Source organism: Sus scrofa, chromosome 2 (assembly GCF_054392235.1).
Source record: "Sus scrofa isolate SSC_HxYL_T2T_F1_AM1 chromosome 2, Sscrofa_HxYL_maternal_Yorkshire_Landrace_v2.0, whole genome shotgun sequence".
Classification (NCBI taxonomy): Eukaryota; Metazoa; Chordata; class Mammalia; order Artiodactyla; family Suidae; genus Sus; species Sus scrofa.
In genome coordinates, this window is record NC_139384.1 from 138,299,016 (window position 1) to 138,321,355 (window position 22,340).

The window sequence follows — 22,340 nt, forward strand, 5'->3', positions numbered from 1 at the left end:
AGAGAGAAGGGCAGGGAGGAGGAGTAGGGGGTAGGCATTGGTTCCAGAAGCTCTCAAGCAAGAATCACAAGGTTAAGAAGCCTCTTTTCTGGAAACCCCAAGAAACTATCCGCTCCAGTATCACTGGCCTACACTGAGTCATGCGTTGACTCTAAACTGTTCATCACATGCAAGGAATGTGTATTAGTTTAGACTTGACCCGTTTGCTGCCTTTACCAAAGCACATGGAATTCACATGAGAGAGATTTAAGTAACTGAATAAAAACTGGGGTAGTTATCAAAATATAGGAGAAAGGGACATTGGCAGGCAATTAAAATAGCTGCACTGAGGGTCACTACACCATTGTGGTTAAGAGCTTGGGTTCTAGAGCTAGACCCTCTAGGAAAAACAGTTATCCCTGTTTGTGTCTAGCTTTGTGATTCTGCACAGTGTTTTTAATCTCTCTTTGCCCCCAGTCTGCCCATCTAGGAAATGAAGATGATGATCTTTCCTACCTCATGGTATTTCCTGAGAATTCAATGAATTAGCAAATATAAAACACATTATATTGCCTGGTGCATAGCAAGCCTTCAAAAACATTAACTATGACTGTTTGCTCCTTTAATTTTTACAAGATTCCATTTTACAGTTATAATGATTCAACAGTTATTGCATGCTTGCAATACACCACGTTCTGTTCTAGGCAGTGAGAATGTAGTCATGATCAGACAGACTGGTTCTAAGATGCAGTTAAATAAGCAGCTTGTTTAGGATTAAACAGCTAGGAATCATCAGAGCTTGGATTTGAGGTCAGTTTTCCACACCCTTACACATCCCGTTCCCTCTTTTGCTTTGTCTTTATCTTTCTGTACCTTTAAATTATTCTCCGCCTTAGCCTTAAGCCTGGTGGTGGCCCTTGAGGGCTTTGCCTCTCCTGCCGCTGACAATTATGGTGAATGCATTTGCTAACTCTGTGTTCTGAGTGGAATCTGACTAGTTGTGATTATTAAGGACCTTGTGGAAGTTCTCACTGTGGTGTTAACGAAACCATCTGGCCCCTTGCCCTCTGAGCTATTGCCCTGGCCTCCTGCAGACCCTTGCAGAGCTCTCCTTTGCATCTTCAAAGACCGTTCAAGTGATCTGCCACAGTCAAGGCCACCTCTAGGTAAAGCTTCTCCAATGGTTGCTGGACCATGGAGTCTCTGTCCCTAACTAAAGCCATTTCTCCCAGTTCCTCAGGGATTTCAGGCCATTCCTCGACCACCCTAGCCCTTCAACTTGAGAACTGCAAACAAGTCCATCTTCTGGGTGGCATCGCATGCTCTGAAACTGATCTTTTACCCTTTCCTGTTCTCCTACCCAAACAGGCTAGTCCTGCCAGGCTATTCTCCTGGGACCTCTCTGTCTGTTAGGGGACAGTTGTCTAGGCTGTGAAACTAATCCAGTGAAAGGGACAACACTGGCAAACTCTACTTCCCACCTACAAATCCTCAATTCTCTCCCCAGAATTTTATTTCTCAATCACAAATAATAATACCTCTATTAAATAGTTGGCCTGTCAAACAGTTGCACAGGTGTTTACAAGGACTTAAACAATCTTCATAACAAACCTGTAAATGCTATTAATGCTATTAACATCAGCCACATTTTACAAATGAAGGAACCGAGGCACTAAAAGTTTAAAGCATACACCCAAAGACCTATGGAGAATGAGTGACAGAGCCAGGATTTGCTTCCAGGCATTTTGGCCTGTGAGCCTCTGTTCTTCCCTCCACCCCAGCTCCCCTGCCTTTCCCTTCCAGTAGCATCATGTTGCTCTGCTCCTTAAATAGCCTCAAAGACTATGTGATGAAGCTGGAACCACCAAAGACAGCAAAGGGACAATTCATAATCCAGCCTCCACACCACCATTCTAGAATCACCCTCCATCGCTCCACACTGCATACCATAGAGGGAATGCCCATTCCCTTGGTAGAATGTGTACCCTTGCAGTTCTACCTTCCATCAAGCTGTTCCTTCAGCATGAATGCCTTTCATTCATGCTCTGTGACTGGAAATCCCTTGCTCATCCTTCAGAACCCATCTCTAAAGTCTTCTCTTCTTTGCAACTGTCCCCAGGGAGATAAGTATTAATATTTCTTTGCTCCATGGTACTTTGTAATGTGTATGATGGTATGCAAACTAGCTTAGGAGAAAATGATGGCTTTAGCCATCCCAGGACTCAAAATATGTAAGTAGTATTTCAGCTTAGTCATTCACTCTCTCTCTCTCCAGTCCCAAAAAGCTTCCTTCCACATGGCAGGTCAGTGCCTGTGGGCAGCTAAAGAGTCCTATCCTATTGGTTTAGAAACTCTAATAAAAAGAAAGCATTTTTTTTTTTCAACAGTGCCAGCAGACACATCACAGAGAGGGGTCTAATGAGCCTAGCTTAGATCACATGTCCAAACCTACAACAGTTATTGTGACTAGAGCAAAGGAGAAATTTCTTACTGAATGGTGTGTGTCACAGACCCAACCCATTTGTGGAGAAAGTGCTGGGAGAAGATGTAATAGGCAGTCTGCACTAAAGTAATGCTTGCTCCACAAAAACCAGATTCTTTCTTTCAAGAGTAAAGGATGCTGAAAAAACCACAGATATCCATTGTATTCTACCCCTAGTCTAGTTAACATTTATGTCACTGTTTTTCGTATACATACCATGAGAAAAACACTTTTCAAAACAATTTCACTATGAACTCTTCCACTAACAACCAAAAACACACTATTCAAAACAGACAATCTAATGACCATTTTGTCCAATTACCATTTCTAGCCCCACATTCAGCCCTTCTGGTCTCAGTCAAGCAAGTAAAATTCTTAATGCTGTAGCCAGCTGTGAAATGAACCACCCAACACACTCCATACAGAGTGGTGAATGTAAAGCAAGATAAATATACCAACAAATACCACCGAGAAACCGTCTACAGTGGTTACTGCTTCCAAACATACACCATATACTGCCAGACAAGAATTGTAAAGATGCCCTATCCAGGCAGTAAAGAGGCTTCCTAGGCCACTTAATATAACTTCCTTGATTCTGTCTTCTGCAAAGACCATCATGTCCATCGCTTCTCGTGGTCATAAAAATAGCAGAGAACTATCAAAGACTGTGCCTTTCCCAGAGACTCCATTGCCATAGCAGTCCAATTCTTATTTATTAAATTTGGGAGGAATGGAAATTTATCCAGACCTAGATCTTGCATAATAAACACCTTAAAACGTCACTTGGCCACTGCACCATTAACTTTCTAGAAAAATCCACAGACTAGCCATTGAACTTAGAGAATTTGTCTAGGCATGGGTTCTGAATCTGGGTTAGAGTTCCTTTTTCTACTTCCCTCAGGGAGTGGCCATCACGACAGTCCATCCTCACAACCCTCAATGCAAAGAGCTCTCTCCAACAGGCCTCTGTCCTCTCCTCTCTGCTTTCTGATGGTCTTGTTGAGACTCTAGTTGGTATCTTTCTTATAACACTTTATTGAACATCTTTAAAAGGAATCAATAGGGGGAGGCTGTATGTTTTGAAGCACAAGGGGAACTTCCTGTACTCGCCATTCAACAGTGCTCTGGACCTAAAAGTGCTCTAAAAAGTACATTAATTAAGTTTGCTAATTTTATTTGTTTTGTTTTGTTGTTTTTTGTCTTTTTGCCTTTTCTAGGGCCACTCCCGCAGTATATGGAGGTTCCCAGGTGAGGGGTCGAATCAGAGCTGTAGCCACTGGCCTACGTCAGAGCCATAGCAACTTGGGTTCTAAGCCACATCTGCAACCTACACCACAGCTCACGGCAACGCCAGATCCTTAACCCACTGAGCAAGGGCAGGGACCGAACCCTCAACCTCATGATTCCTAGTCGGATTCGTTAACCACTGCGCCATGATGGGAACTCCTTTTTTTTGTTTGTTTTCTTTTGTTTTGTTGTAGTTTGTTAATTTTAAAAAGCAACCAGTAAATCAAGGAGTCTTACATTTTCCCACAAAACCTTCCAAAATTTCAGTTTCAGTTGGTACGTTTCTGCACCCAGGGACAAACAATGGCATCATAACAAACCTGTTTTGCTGCCACATAATGAGCCTCGCCAACATCTCAGTCAGAACTGGGAGAATCCTCACGGCCCCCACCTTGCCATGATTCAGCCAGTTTTATCTTTTAGTTTTGGTCATCTGCTATACCTGAATCCTGATACTCATTTCTCTATTAGTAAGGGTCTTCTGGTTATAAGCAACAAACGCAGCTCTTGCTAAAAAAAAATAAATAAATAAAAATAAAAAATAACAACCCAAAGAGGGGGAAAGATACAATTGCACAAGAGAAATTAAGCAACAAACTCAAAAGTCTCACAGCCTTGTAGGAGGAATTGGGCAAATCAGGCCTCAGGAAGGCCAAAAACAGGGTCATTACACAAATCTTGATGGTAGACAGTAATGTCATCTCTCCAGAGTGTTGTCCTGTGACACTCAGCTCCCAACCCAAATGCATGAGAAAGAGAATGGGACTGGTTTGGCTTGGGACACATGCCCATTCCTGAGTGAATCCAGGATGAGGTGAGTGATGTGAAAACAGGGAACTTTCTCTCTGATTGGCTGAGTCTCCATCTTGAACTCATATTTGACGTTAATAACCTCAAGGTCATGGACAAAATAGATACAAGAAAGAGAAACTGTCACCAGAGAAAGGGGAAGGGATGGTAAGAGGGCCAGCTTAGTCAACCCTCACTACAATATCAAGCATGATACTTATTTCCTTGTGCTTTATTTTGTCTTTATGTTCAGCACCTATGTTTATACGTCTTGCCGCAATCAATATTGCTTTATACAATACTGCAATGTCTATCTGAACATGAGACACATAGAGTTCTCTCAATTAGTGTTTTTTAGTTGCTAGTACAGTATAATCCACTCAAGACATAACTAACAGGGATCTCGTAATATGGCCCAATTTTTTAAAGTCATGGTATAAACTGCAGATAATAAATTAGAATAAGTGATTCATCAGAGCACATTAAATCACTCCAACTGGGGACTCATGGACTTAGGGTGTGAAAGAAAAGAGAGTTTACTTTCAGTCTCTTTCTTCACCCTTACATTCACCCCATAATGTCCACCCTACATATGTCGCATTGAAAAAAAGGACTTTCCCACAGTCTAGATGGTTTTAATTCACTGAAGCGTGAACCCTACGTTTGAAATGTACTGTGAGATCCATAGTTTAAGAATAAGATGTACATCAATTAGGAGAATATCTGGAAAGCACAGCCCTTCAGAAGACGGGCTGTGGAGTCGGAATTCCCACCCTACACGCTGACTAGTCAGTATGCGAAATGGGAATAATAATATCTACTTCAAGGTTGACATGAAGACTAAATCCAATAATGTTTATAAGGTCTTAGCACGGTTTATGCCATATGATGAAACTCAATAAACAGGAGAGCTTTTATTAAATCTGATCTGCCATTAGATTTGATATGTGAATATTTCCTGGGGACTTTTTACAACCACCACACATTATAAATAAGCTAATAGAATAATCACGTTGGAATCTTGGCTCCTTTGCTAGCTCTGATCCCATTAACGATGTACTATCGGTCTTATTAATGACCACCACGCTATCCCTTACACAAATATTAAGTTTTGCCTTTTAGCCTTGGGCCCTTTATTCCTGTGCTCATTAACTCTGTACTGTTATAAAGTTAGTCTCTGTCACTTCTTGTTCTTGCTCCTTTACATGTTTTTATACTAATACGAACTCCTTGCATTTGGCAATCTTGCCATGAAGGTTGCTTGATCTTGCATCGCACTGCCCATCAGGCTTTGAAATTAAGCCGTCAAGAGTAAAAACATCCAGCTGGCAAAACTTCTACAATCACTCCATATCTGCACTCCCTCCCTACTTTTCTCTTTTCCTTTGTCATTCTTTCTGTTCCCCCACGTACCTGAGGGACAGGCTGGACATGGACTTGATGGACGTAAGTGTCCCCTGAGTCTCCATCTTTGGGGACCAGGGGATAAAAGACCATCACCTCTCCCTGGACTATGTCAATGTGGGGCTAATTTGGGGCCCAGAGAAGAGGTTTATAAATGTGTCAGGTCAACAGATTTTCTCATCGCATCCTTCCCTTATGCTAGTCTTTCTGAGAATGTTCTAAAGATCTCCAGAATAAAAGGAGAAAATGTAAACACAGCTTTTCTGAGCTCCTTGAGTGAGAAGCAGACCATCTTATTAGTATCAGTTGAGTGGTGAAACTACTGAAATATAATGCACATTCTCTTTCCAAACTTTTAAAATATTCAGTTATTTGTTCATTCCATAAATATTTACTAAGCCTCTCCTTTGTGCTAAACAAGAGGGATCCAGTTGTGAACAAGGCAGGTAATATTCTGTGCCCTTCCAATTTGTGGGGAAGACTGGTTGGTAATTAAATAAGCAATTATAAAAGAAAACAGGAAGCACAGCCATAGGAGACACTGATGCTACCATGAGAAGTATAGACAGTGGGAACCCTCAGCGTGAAGGGTATTAGGAAAGACTCCCCAGGCAAAGTTCAAGAAAAGGAGTGAGATTTAGCTCCATTAAAAGGAGGTGAAAGAAAGAGTGAAGGCAGAGGAGATACTGGAGGTAATACAAAAAAGCTTACAAGTGAGTATCTTACACTGTGCTTAGCATAGAGTAAATGCTCAGTAAACGCTTGTTGATGGCAAGAGATAAGAAAAGCATGGCATATGGAGGAAATAAAATGTTTAGTCCACCAAAGAGTACATGTAGGGAAGACAGGCGATATGAAGTAGAATTGATAAATGGAGTCCAGATCGGAGTTGCTGTTGTGGCTTACCAGAAATAAATCTGACTAGTATCCATGAGGACAATGACACAGGGTCAATCCCAAACCTCGCTCAGTAGGTTAAGGAATCCAGTGTTGCTGTGAGCTATGGTATAGGTCACAGAGGTACTTGGACCCTGAGTTGCTTTGGCTGTGGCATGGGCTGGCAGGTATAACTCTTGATTCGACCCGCAGCCTGGGAACCTCCATAAGCCGTGGGTGTTGGCCTCCCATAAAAAAAAACAAAAAAATAGGAGTTCCCGTCGTGGCGCAGTGGTTAACGAATCCGACTAGGAACCATGAGGTTGCGGGTTCAGTCCCTGCCCTTGCTCAGTGGGTTAAGGATCCGGCGTTGACATGAGCTGTGGTGTAGGTTGCAGACGCGGCTCGGATCCCGCATTGCTGTGGCTCTGACATAGGCTGGTGGCTACAGCTCTGATTCACCCCTAGCCTGGGAACCTCCATATGCTGAGGGAGTGGTACAAGAAATAGCAAAAAGACAAAAAAAAAAAAAAAAAAAAAAAAAAAACACAAGGAAAGTTTGAGAAACTATCAAAGCCAAAAGAGGCCTAAGGAGATATGAAACAAAATGTACTGCATTATCCTGTATTAGACCCTGGAATAGAAAAAAAAAAAAAAATGGTCATTATATACAACTAAAAAAAAAAAAAAAAAATAGAGTCCAGATCATGTAACTCAAATAAACGGACTCAAAGTATTGCATCTGGTTGAAGGGGAGCTATTCAAGAAGCAAGACAATGACTTGGGTAGATTTTTGTTTTAGTAATATCACTTTGACTGCGATATAGATAGTGAATCAGGAACAATATAGAAGATAAAAGGAGTAATTAGAAGTCTATGGAGTAATCCAAGCAAGGGAGGGCAATGACTATAATTAAACTATGTGGGAAAATGGATGGAATTGATATTTAGGGTTGTGGGAAAATATCTTGGAGACATTGAATGAGAAGCTGTGCTAAGAAAAGGGGTCAAGGATGAACCTCAAGTTACTGGTCTGAGCAACTGGGTCAACTATTCATGGTGATAAGTAACATGAGAGAAAGAGCAAGTTTGGAACCAAGGATGGTTTGTTCTGTGTTGAGTTGGAGATGCCTGAAGATCACTCAAAGAGAGATGTCTTGTAGGCATTTGGATAGCTGCCTCTGAAATTCAGAAAAGAAAACATGTTGGAAATGAAGATTCGAAAGTCACCAGAATATGGATGGAAAATTAAACACAGTGAAATGGAAAGAATCGTACATGTAGAAGAGAATCTGACCAGCATCAAAACTAATGACCTGGGCAGATGAAAATGCAGATGAAAAGAAATCTGAAGTGAAATAGCCAGAGGGTGGTGGGGAAAGCCATGAGTATATGATTCCATGTAGTCCATAAGGCAATTGTTTTAAGATAAACAAAATTATCACTGGTATCAAATAATGCCCATGGGTTAAATATGGTTATGCCAAGAAAGTGAATATCCAATGAATTTTGCAACAAGCTCATCTCTTATGAGTTACAAGAGTAGATTCAGAAACATAGCAGAAGTAAATTCAGATACTTTACTTTTTTCCCCCTTTTCTTTTCTTTTTTGTCTTTTTTCCATTTCTTGGGCCACTGGAGGTTCCCAGGCTAGGGGACCAATCAGAGCTGCAGCCGCCGGCCTACGCCAGAGCCAAAGCAAGACGGGATCAGAGCCACATCTGCAACCTACACCACAGCTCATGGCAACGCCGGATCCTTAACCCACTGAGCAAGGCCAGGGATCGAACCCGCAACCTCATGGTTCCTAGTCGGATTTGTTAACCACTGAGCCATGGCGGGAACTCCTCCCCCCTTTTCTTTTTACAGCCACACCCATGGCACATAAAGTCCCCGGTCTGGGGTCAAATCGGAGTTGCCGCTGCCAGCCTACACCACAGTCATAGCAATGCCAGATCTAAGCCACATCTGTGACCTGTGCCACAGCTTGCAGTCACACCAGATCCTTAACCCACTCAGCGATGCCCAGGTATTGAACCCATATCTTCACGGATACTATGTCAGCTTCTTAACCCACTGAGCCACAGTGGGAACTCCACTCAGATACTTGAGGTTGAAGAATAAGTGGGAGGTAAAAAAAGGGAAGCAGTAATAGAGACTTCTTTTTTCAGAAGGATTTACTATGAGAAAAAGTGAAAGTCAGGAGCCAAAGGAGATATAGGTTCAGTGGAAGTATACAAAAAGTGTAAAAGAGTAAAGTTAAAGATAAAAGGAAGAAAGAATAAACTGAGCTCTGGGAAAAAAGCACAAAAAACAGGAACCAAGAACGCAGTAGAGAGGGGACACTTACTTGGGAGAAGGGACATATATTTCACAGAAATATGAAGGAGAGCAAGATGAGGAGAGGTGTAAGCGTGTAGGTGACGTTACACGCGTTCTTTTGAAAGTGGAGGTTGAGGGAGTCTGAGGGAGACCTTCGTTGACAGCTTCCATTGTCTCTGTGAAGTAGAGTAGGGTCGTGGAATGGGAATTAGCAGGAGCTGGGATGAAGGGTGGGGCGGTCACAACGTGAGGGAGGTCGGAGGCCTGAGAGCAAGGAGCACGTTAGGCAAGCAGAGAAGGACCACCTGGAAACACCGAGTGCCTGGGAGAAGCTGGGGCTCTCGAAGCTGGGGCTGGACCAGTCCTCCCAGTCACATTCTTTTAGCAGTTTTCACAATCCCAGACTCAGGGATGAAGAGACAGGCAACGGGATGCACCCACTTGGGTCACTCTTCCAGCATCGGAAGCCAAAGAGCTGGCCCTCTCCTGGGATAACAGGGAGGGGTCACATCTGAGGATTTAGAGAGAGTCATGTGCAATCAACAAATTACCTAAAATTATTTCCACCACCAAAGCCAGGAGAAGGGGAGACGTAGCGGAAGCTAATAGTTGAGACCTGAGTTCTAACTCCGCCCTAAACAGCTACACCTCCTTCATCAAGTCAGTGGGTCTCCATCTTCTCATCTCTACAATAAAAGAATGGCTGGAGGCATTCTCTTCCAAGTCAGTGACCTAAGTTTCTGGGAAAACATTACTGCTCACCCATACCAAGTATGAGGGGATCTCCACAACCTCACCATAAATGCGGGAAAAGTGACCCTATTGCTCATTTCATAAACAAAACCGAGGGGGAAATTTCTAGAAACTCTCTTAGACTTAAGAACAGAGATCCCTTACCACCAACCTCTAATTGACCCTACTCTATTTCACAGAGAAAACAGAAGCTGTCAACGAAGGTCTCCCTCAGACTCCCTAAAGAATGTTCTAACCCACATTCAGAAACACCCCCAGATTAGTCTTGCCCAGGAGAGGTCTATAGAATCTGTGACATTATCTAGAAAAGCAGTTCAACTGTTAGAACGTCCCAGAGAGAAAACCGTGTCACCGGAACTAAGTGAAGTGACTGGGAAGCAGCCACAAAAAAAATCATCCCCCTCAGAGAGAAGACATATAAGCCGACAGGATTTAACAAACCTTTGTGTAACCCTAAAATTAACTGACACACAGTTTAAAGCCAAATCAGGGGGGAAAAAAAAAAAGAAATCTTTTTGAGAAAGTCACTTTCCTAGAAACTCAGGCCGGAGAGCAGAGGAAGGATTTTTCTTTCATTTTCTTTCCCAGCCAGATGAGTCATTTCAGAACAACCACTGAGTGCTGAACAATGAGACATTCAAGGACCAAAACCAGAGAGTCATTTTTTTTTTCACCACAACACCCTCGGGTAGCTGTTCACTGTCTCTGGCAGACAAAATTATTTTCCAGCCGGCTCCTGGAGGACCATCTATAAACAAATTAGAAATTTCAAAGGGTTTGTTTTCTGCCTTCTGGCTGTCAGTAGGGGCTGTTCCCTTTGTGTCCTTCATATGAAAAAGTAATTTAACAAAGAAAAAAAGAGAGAGCACACCTCGGTTCGAAACAGACAAGCATGTACCCTCTCTCCCCCTCCCTTTCATCACACCCCCCTCTGCCCATTGTCATGTTTGGTCAGTTTTCTGTCAAAACAACTTTTATTGTATGCAGCTTTCATCCTGCAGGGCTCTGTGAGCTTGAGAGACAAGTTGTTTTCCTACAGCCATTCCATCAATAAGAAGAAAATGGAAAAAGAGCACTGATTTATGGCTGATTCTCCCTAACAAATAGTGGCAGTGACCACCCACCAAGCTATGTAGGGAGGGGAAGTTAAAAGTGGGCCCCATTGCCACCCAGCTCAGATTCAGACCCAAAACAAGAGATCTCTATAAACATGTTCCAAAAGCTGGTCAAGGAAGGCATGGTACATATTTCAGCAGGAAGAGAGAATGAGTCTGCCTAATGCTAACTCAGAAGAGGAATTAAGCTTCATGTCTGGCCCTTCTAGAAAAACTGCCCCCTCAAAAGATCCCGGTGGATGGGAAGCACCAGGTAGTTAGACATAAGGAACGTAGTATATTTCAAAGGAGAAAGCTGGCAAAATTGGTGCCCAGTGTACCAGTAAGGAAACTTAGACCTAAAGGGAAAGGAAGGTATATCACCAAACAGTGACACAGCAAAATGTCCAGAGGAGAGGACAGGGTCACAGCTCCTTGTTTTATGTGGCCCAGAGACAGCATTTGGGGAATAAGATGCTTTCCTGGGTTTTGGCTTGAAAAGTCCATTTTCTCATTATTATCTTATTTTTCATTCTTTGGGATTGATTTGGGGCTTGGCTGGCAGTCAAGAGCTGGAGAACATGAGGTTCGCAAATGCAGCTATTTCTAGCAGGCTGATACGCTCTACTAACCATGGTTTAAGTGGCATGCCAAATCTGGACTTTGCTTTCTAGGTTTGCACTCTAAGGTGAACAGGTCTTCAAAGCCTTGCTAGCACAGAGCATTTCATTTAAAGAAATTCTTGGCTCAGGCAAACCAATTTGGAACCGTTGGGAGTATGCCAAGAGAGAGAAAAATACCGGGTGGCTTAATGTGGTTTAGTGCACTTTTTTTAAAAGGTGTATTTTGCATACACTTATTTCCAATTCTTTGTCTGCAGAGTGTCTGGATTCTGCAGGTAGATTTCTAACAGTAATTCCAGGCTTGAGGGTCAAGTAAAGAACGAAAATGGCTTGAGAAGTAAAAGCTTCAGAACAGTCAGAGCCCAAGCCCGAGTTTGGAGCATAGCCCTGTGTGGGTGTGTGTGTCTTTGCACACTCGCACGTGTGCCTTTTGCTGGAGGAGGTGCACGTGGTATGCAGGGTGCCAGTGAATGAAGTGGAGATGAAGGACAGAGACGTGATGCCCCAACCTGGCCAAGGCTCAAATACCAACCCTTTAGCCCTGATTAAGCAAAATCCTCACAACAGCATTCAGGTCACGGGCAGCAACACCCGCTGGCTCACTGCCAACTCACAGTATGTTCACTCGCCCTCAGTATGTATGTACCTTCCACACATATCCCCAAATGCAGGCTTGGAAGCCAGTTAAGTAATAAACACTGTTCTAGATTCACTGACTTTTTAAAACATTCACAAGAAACATATTCCTAGTCTGTTTCCCAAGAGCGAGATGAAGCCATTCCTTTCTGCCCACGTTAAAGAAAAGCATCATCTTGGTAGTACAGAAAAGGAGTCAGATTTCAAGGAGAGCATTCATAGTATTTGGGCCAAGATGACTGACCTGGGTTCAAATGACTAATAGAGAACAGATGAATATTCCTTCCCTTCCCCCAACTGCATAAAAGCATACAGTATTGTGCTGAAGACAGGATTTAATAAGCCTAAACACATGTAATATAAGGAAGATGAAATGCAAACCACAGAAGGTGTCTAGGCAGTGTATTCAATGCCATACAGCAGTTTTACAAATTGTTCATTTCCTTTACCAGATGAGCCTTTTAAAAATTTCTGTCTGTGTAGCTTAGTACCTAATGGCAAACCCACCTGAATCGCTTGCATTCCATGAAGCCCTTGCCAGGACCTTGGCCAGGCTCAGTGCCTGCAGGGTTAATGTCAGCCTTGAGCAGCCCTCTGCCCTGAGTAGGGTTATTAAACGGGAATATTTGACTCATAAATTGTTCTCCCCATGTTAAGTAGATTGCAATAACTCAGCTGTCCAGGATCTGTTTATCAATGCTCTGTGGCTTTCAGCAGCAAATATTTTATAACCACTAAGTAGATGTTCAGACCACTCATCAAATGAAAATCTCCTGTACTCAGAGCTGGTTTTATCATCACAACCCACCAACTGGAGAGCCCTGGAGAGACAGGAACCCTGCCCCAGAGCCCCTCAGGCTTAGCCAAGTCTATATCCTGGGAAATTCTCTTTCACTAAATGACGTTAATAGAAACTGGCCCACACTCAGGAGAGGCTGTTACATTTCAGAGATTTTTCGTTGGCCTATCCTGTCCTAGTAAATGCCCTTTTACTAAGTTTTATTGTCTCCTTTATATGCATTCTAATAAAAGTGAAATGGCATATATGTAATGGAAATGAGGGAAGATGCAGATAAGAAGAAAGCAAAGGAGAGTGAGAAATAAGGGAGAGAAAACAGAGGTGAACTCAAGAAGGGAGAAGTGAGAAAAAGAGAAAGGCAGATAGTTCCTACGACAGTCTGCATTATGTTGATGCTAAATCCCTAACACTGAACCATTTGAAATTAATGAAAGAAACTATTATTGCCACAGATATGCTTTCTCCATAATAACCTGATTTTTTTTAATGAGTTGCAGTGGTTTTGGTATTTCCCATTTTGCATAAAAATTCCTATCCCCCCAATGAAAGTTTATAGCAGTTTAACTGCAGAATATTGACCAAGTGTTAAAAAATTAGTAATGAAACCAAATCCAATGGCCTACAATGCCTATTGGAAACCTAGTAGATAATGTAATGTCTAAAATAATACAACAACAGGAAGTTAACATTTATCATTTTCATTGTTAAATGAAATTCACATGTTGGAAAAAAATGCTTGTGATTCAATTTTTGAAACAAACACCTTGTACTTTTCAGGAACATAAATAAATGAATTGCCTGTATTGGCCAAGCCTAAGTTGGGACACGGTGCCTTGCAAACAAGGAGTAATGGTACTAGGAGTAGGGGTCTCTGGTTGGTTCAGCCTCCATCACTTCTCTACCTAAAAGAGGAGAGAGGTATAACTGGGTGGCACCATGAAATATCAGTCCCTAAAAAGTCTCTAGAGAACATGGAAGAAATATTTGTCCAAAGGAATGGGGGCCACTGATCATTAAAGATAACAAAAAGAAAGCAAGGCAGACAGAAACGCAACCACTATCAAGAAAATCCCCTCTCCCCCATCTGTGCCTATGTTTTGTTAAAATAGCCACATTAATCACAGAGTATTAGCCCCATCACTATGACAACAACAGAGACTCTCACAAAGAAAATGATTTATCGTTAGGAAAGTAAAAAGGGATTATTAGAGGAAGTCTCTCATCAGGAAATGATATTTAAGCTGAAACTTGAGAGACAAATATAGTAAGACCACTTCAAGAGTTAAAAAGCTTTGGATGATGAAGGAACCCTAAAGATGGACTCTTGTAATTCTAAAGAATATGGAAAACTCTGCTCTAAATCATATGCAGAAAGGAACAAAAACCTAAAACAACAGAGAATCTACAGAATCAGTTTTTAAAAACCCATCAGAAGAGGACATTAAAAAACCCAAAGGAACTAGACTCTAGAGAGTGAAGAACCCTCTATAGGTGAAAAATGACTCAGCACAGGTCTCATACCTGGCAGAACTGCAACAGTAGGAGGAATCTATCATAGACTCAGCAGCCAAAATTCAATGACCTTTTAATAGCTTCATGTGGGAAGCATGACGGATTACAATTCTAAGAAGCCTCAGCCAGCCACAAAGCAAGTCTCCAATCACTCACCGTGTCTTTTCCATGGACCTTCACAGAGTGCTTGGAAGTGTAGACCTAAAGAAAAGAGGGAGAGGAGATCTGAGAGAGAAGTCCCTGGAGATGGTGTCAATATTTACCCATCTATCTATCTATCTATCCATCACAGATTTGTGTGTCTACACACACATATATATTCATTTTATAATTACCATATGCATTGTATACACATATGACTTCTTTTATAATATATGATACTACAGGTGATATACAAATAAATGTAATATTCTAAAATTTTTCAACTAAAACAAAAATATAAAACTTAACATGATATTTATAACATACATAGCAATAAAGTATAAAATAATAAGAACACCAAGTGTGTGAGAAGGGAGTGATTCCATTTTAGGGTATTTACTCTGTTCATTAAAGTAGATGACAATTTAGTAATTCATACGATACACTTGACAGCAATTACTAAAAACACATTTAACGCAAAGAATTATGAAGATAATACATAAAAGAAAATGCAATACTAAAGCAAGTGCAATTCACTCAGAAAATAGGAAAGGAGAACAAGTAGAACAAAGGACAAATGGATTAATAAAACAAACAATAGCATGGGAGACTTAAATGAAACTATATCAATAATTATATTAAATGTAAATGCGCTAAACATTACATTAAAAAGCAGAAATTATTAGGTTGGATAAAAAAAAAAATCAAGACCCAAGTTTATTCTAAGAAACATATTTTAACTACGAAACAGAGGCAGGGTAAAAGGGTGGGAAAAAGTATACCATGCATGGCAGATAATCTCCAGAGAAGGCCACCATCAATCCTACCTTGCATGGACAAGCCTGCTGCTCCTCACATCAAAAGGTACAATCTAATTCCCCTCCCCTGGAAACCAAGCTGGCTTTACCGACTTGTTTAATGACCAAAGGATAATGGACATGACATTCTGGGACCATTGAGGCTACTTTATCACAAGCCTTGCAGCTTTTGCCTGAGGAGCTTAGAATGCTTACTTTTGGAACACTGCTTTTTGAAAAACTGAGCAGCCTGTCCTGAGAAGCCTGGGTCTCCCCCCCTCCAACCCCCCACCTCCCTGTGGAATCAACAATAAGGGAGAAAGAGGGCAGGAATTCTATTGCAAGAGATCTCACCATGTCTGGATTAGAAGTATTTCTCCCCAAATTCCCTTACTTCGGGCTTTGTCCCTTAGCACATTTGAGCTTAATCATGAAGTACATGGTCAGCTGGGGATGAGGGAAGGATGGCCATCACAACGGGATGAATGTAAACACCTATGAGACGAGCCCTTGAGGACGTCATTCCCATGACTTTCTCTTTGAGGATCCTCCTGAGATCACTGGAGACAAACATTGACTTTTCTTCCCAGGATGCTCTAAAAATTGATTTGAATGATCCACTAAAGTACATTAACTTCAAAGCCCTTCTGCATCCAAGTCTGGAAACCTGTTCACTATTTTATTTTTCACTCTAAATAATGTCCAGGCACATTGTCTGACATAACATATGAGAGAGTTGGTAATGAGATTAAGTGACCACATGAAAATACCCAATTTAAAAATCCATAAAGATAGTTCAATAATAAAATGTCAACAATGAAGTGAAGACTCAGATTTTAATATAATGCTCCCATTATCATATGAAAATTCAAAAGCACTGCATTTTAAAGTCCAAATCAAATTATATTGCCCCTCTGAGTAAAAGTTTTTGCAAGTTATAGTCCAAAGGTATTAAAGTTAAAAATCAGTTTCTTTTGACTACTAATGGTGGAATGAGTTAATGGTCCTATGTCAGAAATTCTCAAGTTCAAAATACATTTTCCTTAATTTACTATTCTTTCATCTTTCAGATAAAGGAGTTCTTGATGCCTCAGGAAAGTTATTGTTCCTTCAGCAGCTTCATTCTGGGTTATCTTTTCTTGGGATGGATAGAGTTCCTTCTTGACAGCAAGAGTGGCATTTAGTTCAGTGCCAGTTCTCAGGATGCCCCCCTCAGATGCTGAACTCAATTCCGTTGCGTGTAGGAATTTCCATACCACAAGCAATTCTCAGATACCAGCCAGGTATCTTACAATTCAACTCAGACACTTACTGGGAGATAGTGTCAGACTCCACAGGTTAAGGACACAGTCCCACAAGACTGTCCTACACTTCAGAGGCCAAAGCCAAGTTGAGGTTGTTACCTGCCCTACTGGCTCTAAATCAGAGGTTCCCTTGACCCCCTCTTTGGGTTTGATTAATTTGCCAGAGTGGCTTTTTCAACTCAACAAACATGTTTTCTCACTAGATTACCAGTTTATTACAAAGGATATTAAAAGATATAACTCAGGGATAGGCAGATGGGAGGGATGCATAGGGCAAGCCAGGGGAAGGACTGGGAGTTTCCTTGCACTACAGGAGCACCACTCTCCCCAAATCTCTGTTTTCACCACCAAAGCAACTCTCTGAATCCCATCCTTTTGGGTTTTTATGGAGGCTTCATTACACAGATATAACTGATTAAATCATCAGCCATTGCTGGTTGAACTCAATCTCCAATTCTTCTTCCCTTCCCAGATTTCAGGAGGGGGTAGAATTGAAAGTGGCAGTTCTCTAAATCACACAGTTAGCTCTACTGGCAACCAGCCCCTATCCTTAAGTGCTTTTTATCTCATTAACATAACAAAAGACACCCTTATCATCTCAACTTTTAGCAAAGTCCAAGGGGTTTAAGAGCTCTATGCCAGAAACAGGACAAAGATCAAATACATATTTCTCATTGTCAATTGTGATACCACAGTCCCTTTTCTAAGATCCTAAAGACTTCACATGGCACACAAGATTATTATAGCCTGGGCTCAAAACCATCAAATTGAGGAAACAAGGTGCTCCCCAGCCTCTATCAACATTTACTGCTAGAAAAAGTGTACTCTGGAAACCCGTTCTAAGAGTTGCTAAAGACCATATAGCAAAAATCCAATGACATCTGAGGGAAACAGAATAGATGGGAAAACTCTTGGTTCAGCATCTCCACATGCAATCAGTTGATGCCTGTCATCCAGAATCTACAAACAATTTAAAATCAACTGGGTGAAATCTCCCAGCAAAATGTCAGTGTTGGCACTCTGCATTCATCCTTTCGGTGGTGCTCTCTCTAAACTTACTATCTCATTTCTCGGAGGGCCTGGGAGATATTGCTGCCTCTTTACAAAGTTTAGAAATTTGAAATGATGGGAACACCAGGAATTATGTGCACTGCCCATCTTTTCCATCTGAGGTATTATACTAGTTTCACTTGCCTTTTTGCCTTCTGCATTTCTAGAACTTTGGTGCTGCCTGAGGGTGAGGTCTTTCTGGTAATACAGACTGTACATTTTCTTATGAGAAAGTCCTCCTGAATTTATGCTGCTACTATTGCCTCATGTGTTAGAATTGCTGAGGGAAGAACTTCGCCCCCACACTGAATACATTCAGCTAGAAAAGCACTCACAACTAGACATCCACTTGCAGAGAATGAAGCTGGACCCCCCACCTCACACTATATACTGTAATTGACTCAAAATGGATCAAAGATCTAAACCTAAGAGCTAAAATTATATACTAATTGAACAAAACCAAACACAGAAGGCTACATATCATGTAACCCCATTTATATAAAATGTCCAGCATAGGCAAGTCCATGGAGACAGAATTAGATTACTGGTTGCTAGGGGCTGAGGGAGAGGGGACTGGAGAGTGACTACAGATGGTACGGGGTTTCTTTCAGGGCTGATAAATGTGCTGTGGCATTAGATAGATGTGATAGGTAGACGACCTATGAATATACAGAAATCTACTGCACTTTCTACTTTAAATGCATGAATTTTATGGTATGTGAATTCTTCCTCAATTTTTCATTTGATTGCACCAGCAGACGTTTCCAGGCCAGGGGCTGAAACCATGCCACAGCAGTAACCCAAGCCACAGCAGTGATAATGCCAGATACCTAACCACTAGGCAACCAGGGAACTCCTCTCGATTTTGTGGAGGTTTTTTTGTTGTTGTTATTTTTGTTTTTGCTTTTTTTAGGGCTGCATCTACAGCACATGGAAGTTCCCAGGCCAGCAGTTGAATTGGCACTGCAGGTGCCAGCCTGTTTAATAGCCACATCTGTGACCTACACCATAGCTCACAGCAATGCCAGATACTTAACCCACTGAGTGAGGCCAGGGATTGAACCCATATCCTCATGGATACTAGTCAGGTTCATTACTACTTAGCCACAGTGGGAACTCCCTCAATTTTTTTTAAAATATATTCAACATATTTTTTTAAATATATTCAACATATTCTTGAACCAGAACTGTTACTGTTATATCAAATTTTGGGATTGGTGAGGACCACTGTAATATTACTCCATTACTACACCCTTAAGATGCAGTCTCTGCTTCCTCCATAAATTCATCTGGCACCTTCTCTTTACAGAAGTTCTATTAGATTTGGCATAATTTCTCTAAAACTTAGGGGGCTTACAAGAACAACTATTTATTTAGCTTGAGATTTTGCAGTTTGGCCAGTTGATCTAGGCTTAGCTGAGTGGTTCTTTTGATCTTAGGTGGTTTCATGTGACTGCATCAAATTCTGGATCAACTAGGGACTATCTCATAGAGGAAAGCCTCAGAGAGGTGGGTCATCTTGGCTCCACATGGTTGCTCATCTTAGGTTGGAATTGTTGTCATGGTGGAAGAAAGTTTCCAAGAGTGGAAGAAGAAGCAAGCCTAGAGAAAAAGGCACACTGTCACTTCCAGTGCATTCTACTGGCTCAAGAAAGTCAGGAAACCAACCAAGATTTTCGAGAACAGGGAAACAAATTTCATTGCCTGTAGGGAGAAGTGGCAAGGACATACTGTGAGGAATTGGGATTGAGCAAAGAGTCAAGGATCCTGGGTAGTTTTGTCATCTACCATTTTCTAGAGGAGATGTCCCAGGGCACCGGTAGAGAACAACCAGTACACATCAGAGAGGGAGGTTAGAGTGTTCCAGGAGGGAATTTCTAAGACCAAAAAAAAGGAACTAATAGACAACCTGATGTGTTAGACTAGATTGAAAGAAGTTTTAGAGTTCTTTCAGAAAGTACTAGTACGGATTATAGGATCACCAAAAACAATTCCTAGAGTTCTCATTGTAGCTCAGTAGGTTAAGAACCCAACATATTGTTTGTGAGGATGTGGGTTAAATCCCTGGCCTTGCTAAGTGGGTTAAGGATCTGGCATTGCCATGACCAGCAGCTCATATCCGATGTTACTGTGGCTGTGGCACAGGCCTGCAGTTGCAGCTCCGATATGACCCAAGAACTTCCATATGCAACAGTTGCAGCCCTAAAAAATAAAAAGTAAAAGAAAACAATTCCTTTAGGGTCAGGTGGGTAAAATAATTTCACAAAGTGACCAAATGAAATTAGCAAAGAATGAGGTACAAAATGCATACTCATCTTAAAACATTGAAATTATCCATTTCATGGAAAATAAAAAGGATTCCCTATATATTAAATATAGTATAATATAGAGTTCATTGTGTGAATGGTCATCTTTTTATATTTACCTACTTACATGTTTACATGGTCATAATAATCCAAATACTGAGTATTAATTTAGCAATAAAATATGTAACACAATATAATGAGAAAATAAAGTACAGGAGGATGCATGTTTTTGGATTGGGCAATAGGGTCGAATCTGGAAAATCAAAAATCTCAAGGTTAAGAGAGAACTCAAAGCAGCTCTAGTACTGCTAGTAGGAACTGAAACGAGTCTTTGACCTACTGAGAAATTCCCATGGTGCAAACTAAAAAGCAAGGATTTCAAACAAAGCAGTTAATGTTACAGACTTATTTTGTCCCATATATTATATTAGCATGCAGTATTTGTCTAAGTTTATTTGAAGAAATCTGGGCAAAGTAGTACAAAGTTTAATTCAAAACATGTGGGAAATCACATTTAAATAAACATAAGGAAAGAATTTTAAGATTTCCAGTTGCACATGGTCAATCTTTGTGGCTGCCCTTAAAAAGAGTAGTTAATGTAGCCACAGGATGATAATAAATGATGTCAAAACCTCAAAGTTTATTGGGAAGTTTTCCAAAATGTCTCAGTATTTGCTTGAAATGACTCTGCCCATGAACATGGGTTTTAAAATCATTACAGGACAATTATCCTTCTCCTTTAGGATAAATTTGGAAATTTTGCTTTAAGTAGGGCCTTCTATTTTAAGAATAACTTTGAACTTATACTGAGAAAATTAGTATGTATAAATGTATACAAAGTCTACAACACAAGAACATGAAAGAGAGCACATTCCTGAGTGACGAAATTATCTCTTCAACCCCTAGTTTGGAGCAGGTACTTATTTTTAGCTCAGAGGCTTTATAATTTTTATAAAATAAGATTACCCATAAATCTTCCTTGTCAGAAAACCAACAGTAAGTGACAGAGTTTTCCAGATCTCACTTTCCTTGAAGCAATTCTCTTTCATTTTCTGAAAACCACATTCTCCTCGAGGCCCATGAAATTGATGTATTGGCCAGTGGGGATGGGTAACCTATAGAATAAGCAACTGGCCGGAGCCATCGTTCCCACAGGCATTCTCACAAGGAAACACCTAAGCTTCATTCAAGCCTTCACTGTGTAATACCCTCATTTCAGCAGAGCTTGTGGATCATAAAATGCATCTTGGTGAGAAAAACCACTCTGATCTGTTCAGCAGGCCCCATTCCCAGGGCCCCTGGGAACCAAGCATCTGTTTTGTGATTTTTTGAGGCCAAAAAAAAAGCAGACCAATCTGTACTTTCTGGCCTTGGTATCTCATCTCTCACCTCAAGATTCTAGATGGGTAGTTGACAGGAGGTAGATTTTAACCAAACCATTTTCATAGTTTTAAATTATCTTGGTGTGGATAGACTCTATAAAAACAATATGACTATCAATTTGAAGATGAAAGGCAAGATTTTTATTTTTTCATTTAATTGTGTGGACAGCTATTGTGTGTCTGCTTTGGGAAGAGGCCTGGCCAAAACACTGAGGATTTGCTAAAATGAGTAGTTTTCAGGCACAGCCCTGAAGATCTTACTTTAGCCCTGGAATCAGATATTTGCAAATACGTGGGCTGTAGGCAAACCTGGTTTTGTTGGCTTGTCTAATTTGAATGTTTTAAGCTGGGCATCCAACTCCTTCTTTGCTCATTTACATTTGACCACTCCCTATAATTATATTATCCACCTGACCATCCCTCCCAAGTAATTGACCTTGCAGCTTTAAAGTAAAACACTAAATATATTACATAAGAAATGAAGTGGAAAACTGTGATGTAGAGAGAAACATGGATGTATAATGTGAAAGACACACATATATGAATCCTTTTAATGTGAAAGAGCCTTAATATCTATGTGATTTTAAGTGAGTTGTAATAACTGAGCCTATAAATGGAGCTAAAGATACTATCTCACAGTGTGGTTGTGAGGATTAAACAACACAATATTCCTTATTTGTACAAGACCCATCACGTGGTTAAGCCTCTATAGTTTGGCAGCTATTCTTTGCCTCCCCTACAGTCAAAGTTTATGGCAGCTCAGAGATCCATTAATTCTGGCCTGGTGAGCAGGGAACACTTGAC

General features: G+C 41.0%; 1 protein-coding gene across 8 annotated transcripts in view; it reads right to left on the reverse strand.

Moving 5' to 3' along the window:
* Window positions 1–22,340, reverse strand: part of LOC110259460 (uncharacterized) — a 700,448-nt gene that overhangs the window by 470,562 nt on the left and 207,546 nt on the right. For 6 of the 8 annotated variants that reach the window (XR_014838679.1, XR_014838680.1, XM_085014430.1 and 3 more), the window contains one exon: window positions 14,713–14,757. The exons of 1 other annotated variant lie outside the window; for it this stretch is intronic. Coding sequence is in view for 4 of the 7 variants with exons in the window: in XM_085014430.1 (XP_084870556.1) it covers window positions 14,713–14,757 (45 nt within the window). In the remaining 3 variants the exon portion in view is untranslated. Of the gene's footprint in view, window positions 1–14,692; window positions 14,758–22,340 lie in introns of those variants that run through there. One more of the 8 variants, XR_014838682.1, reaches the window with a different exon arrangement.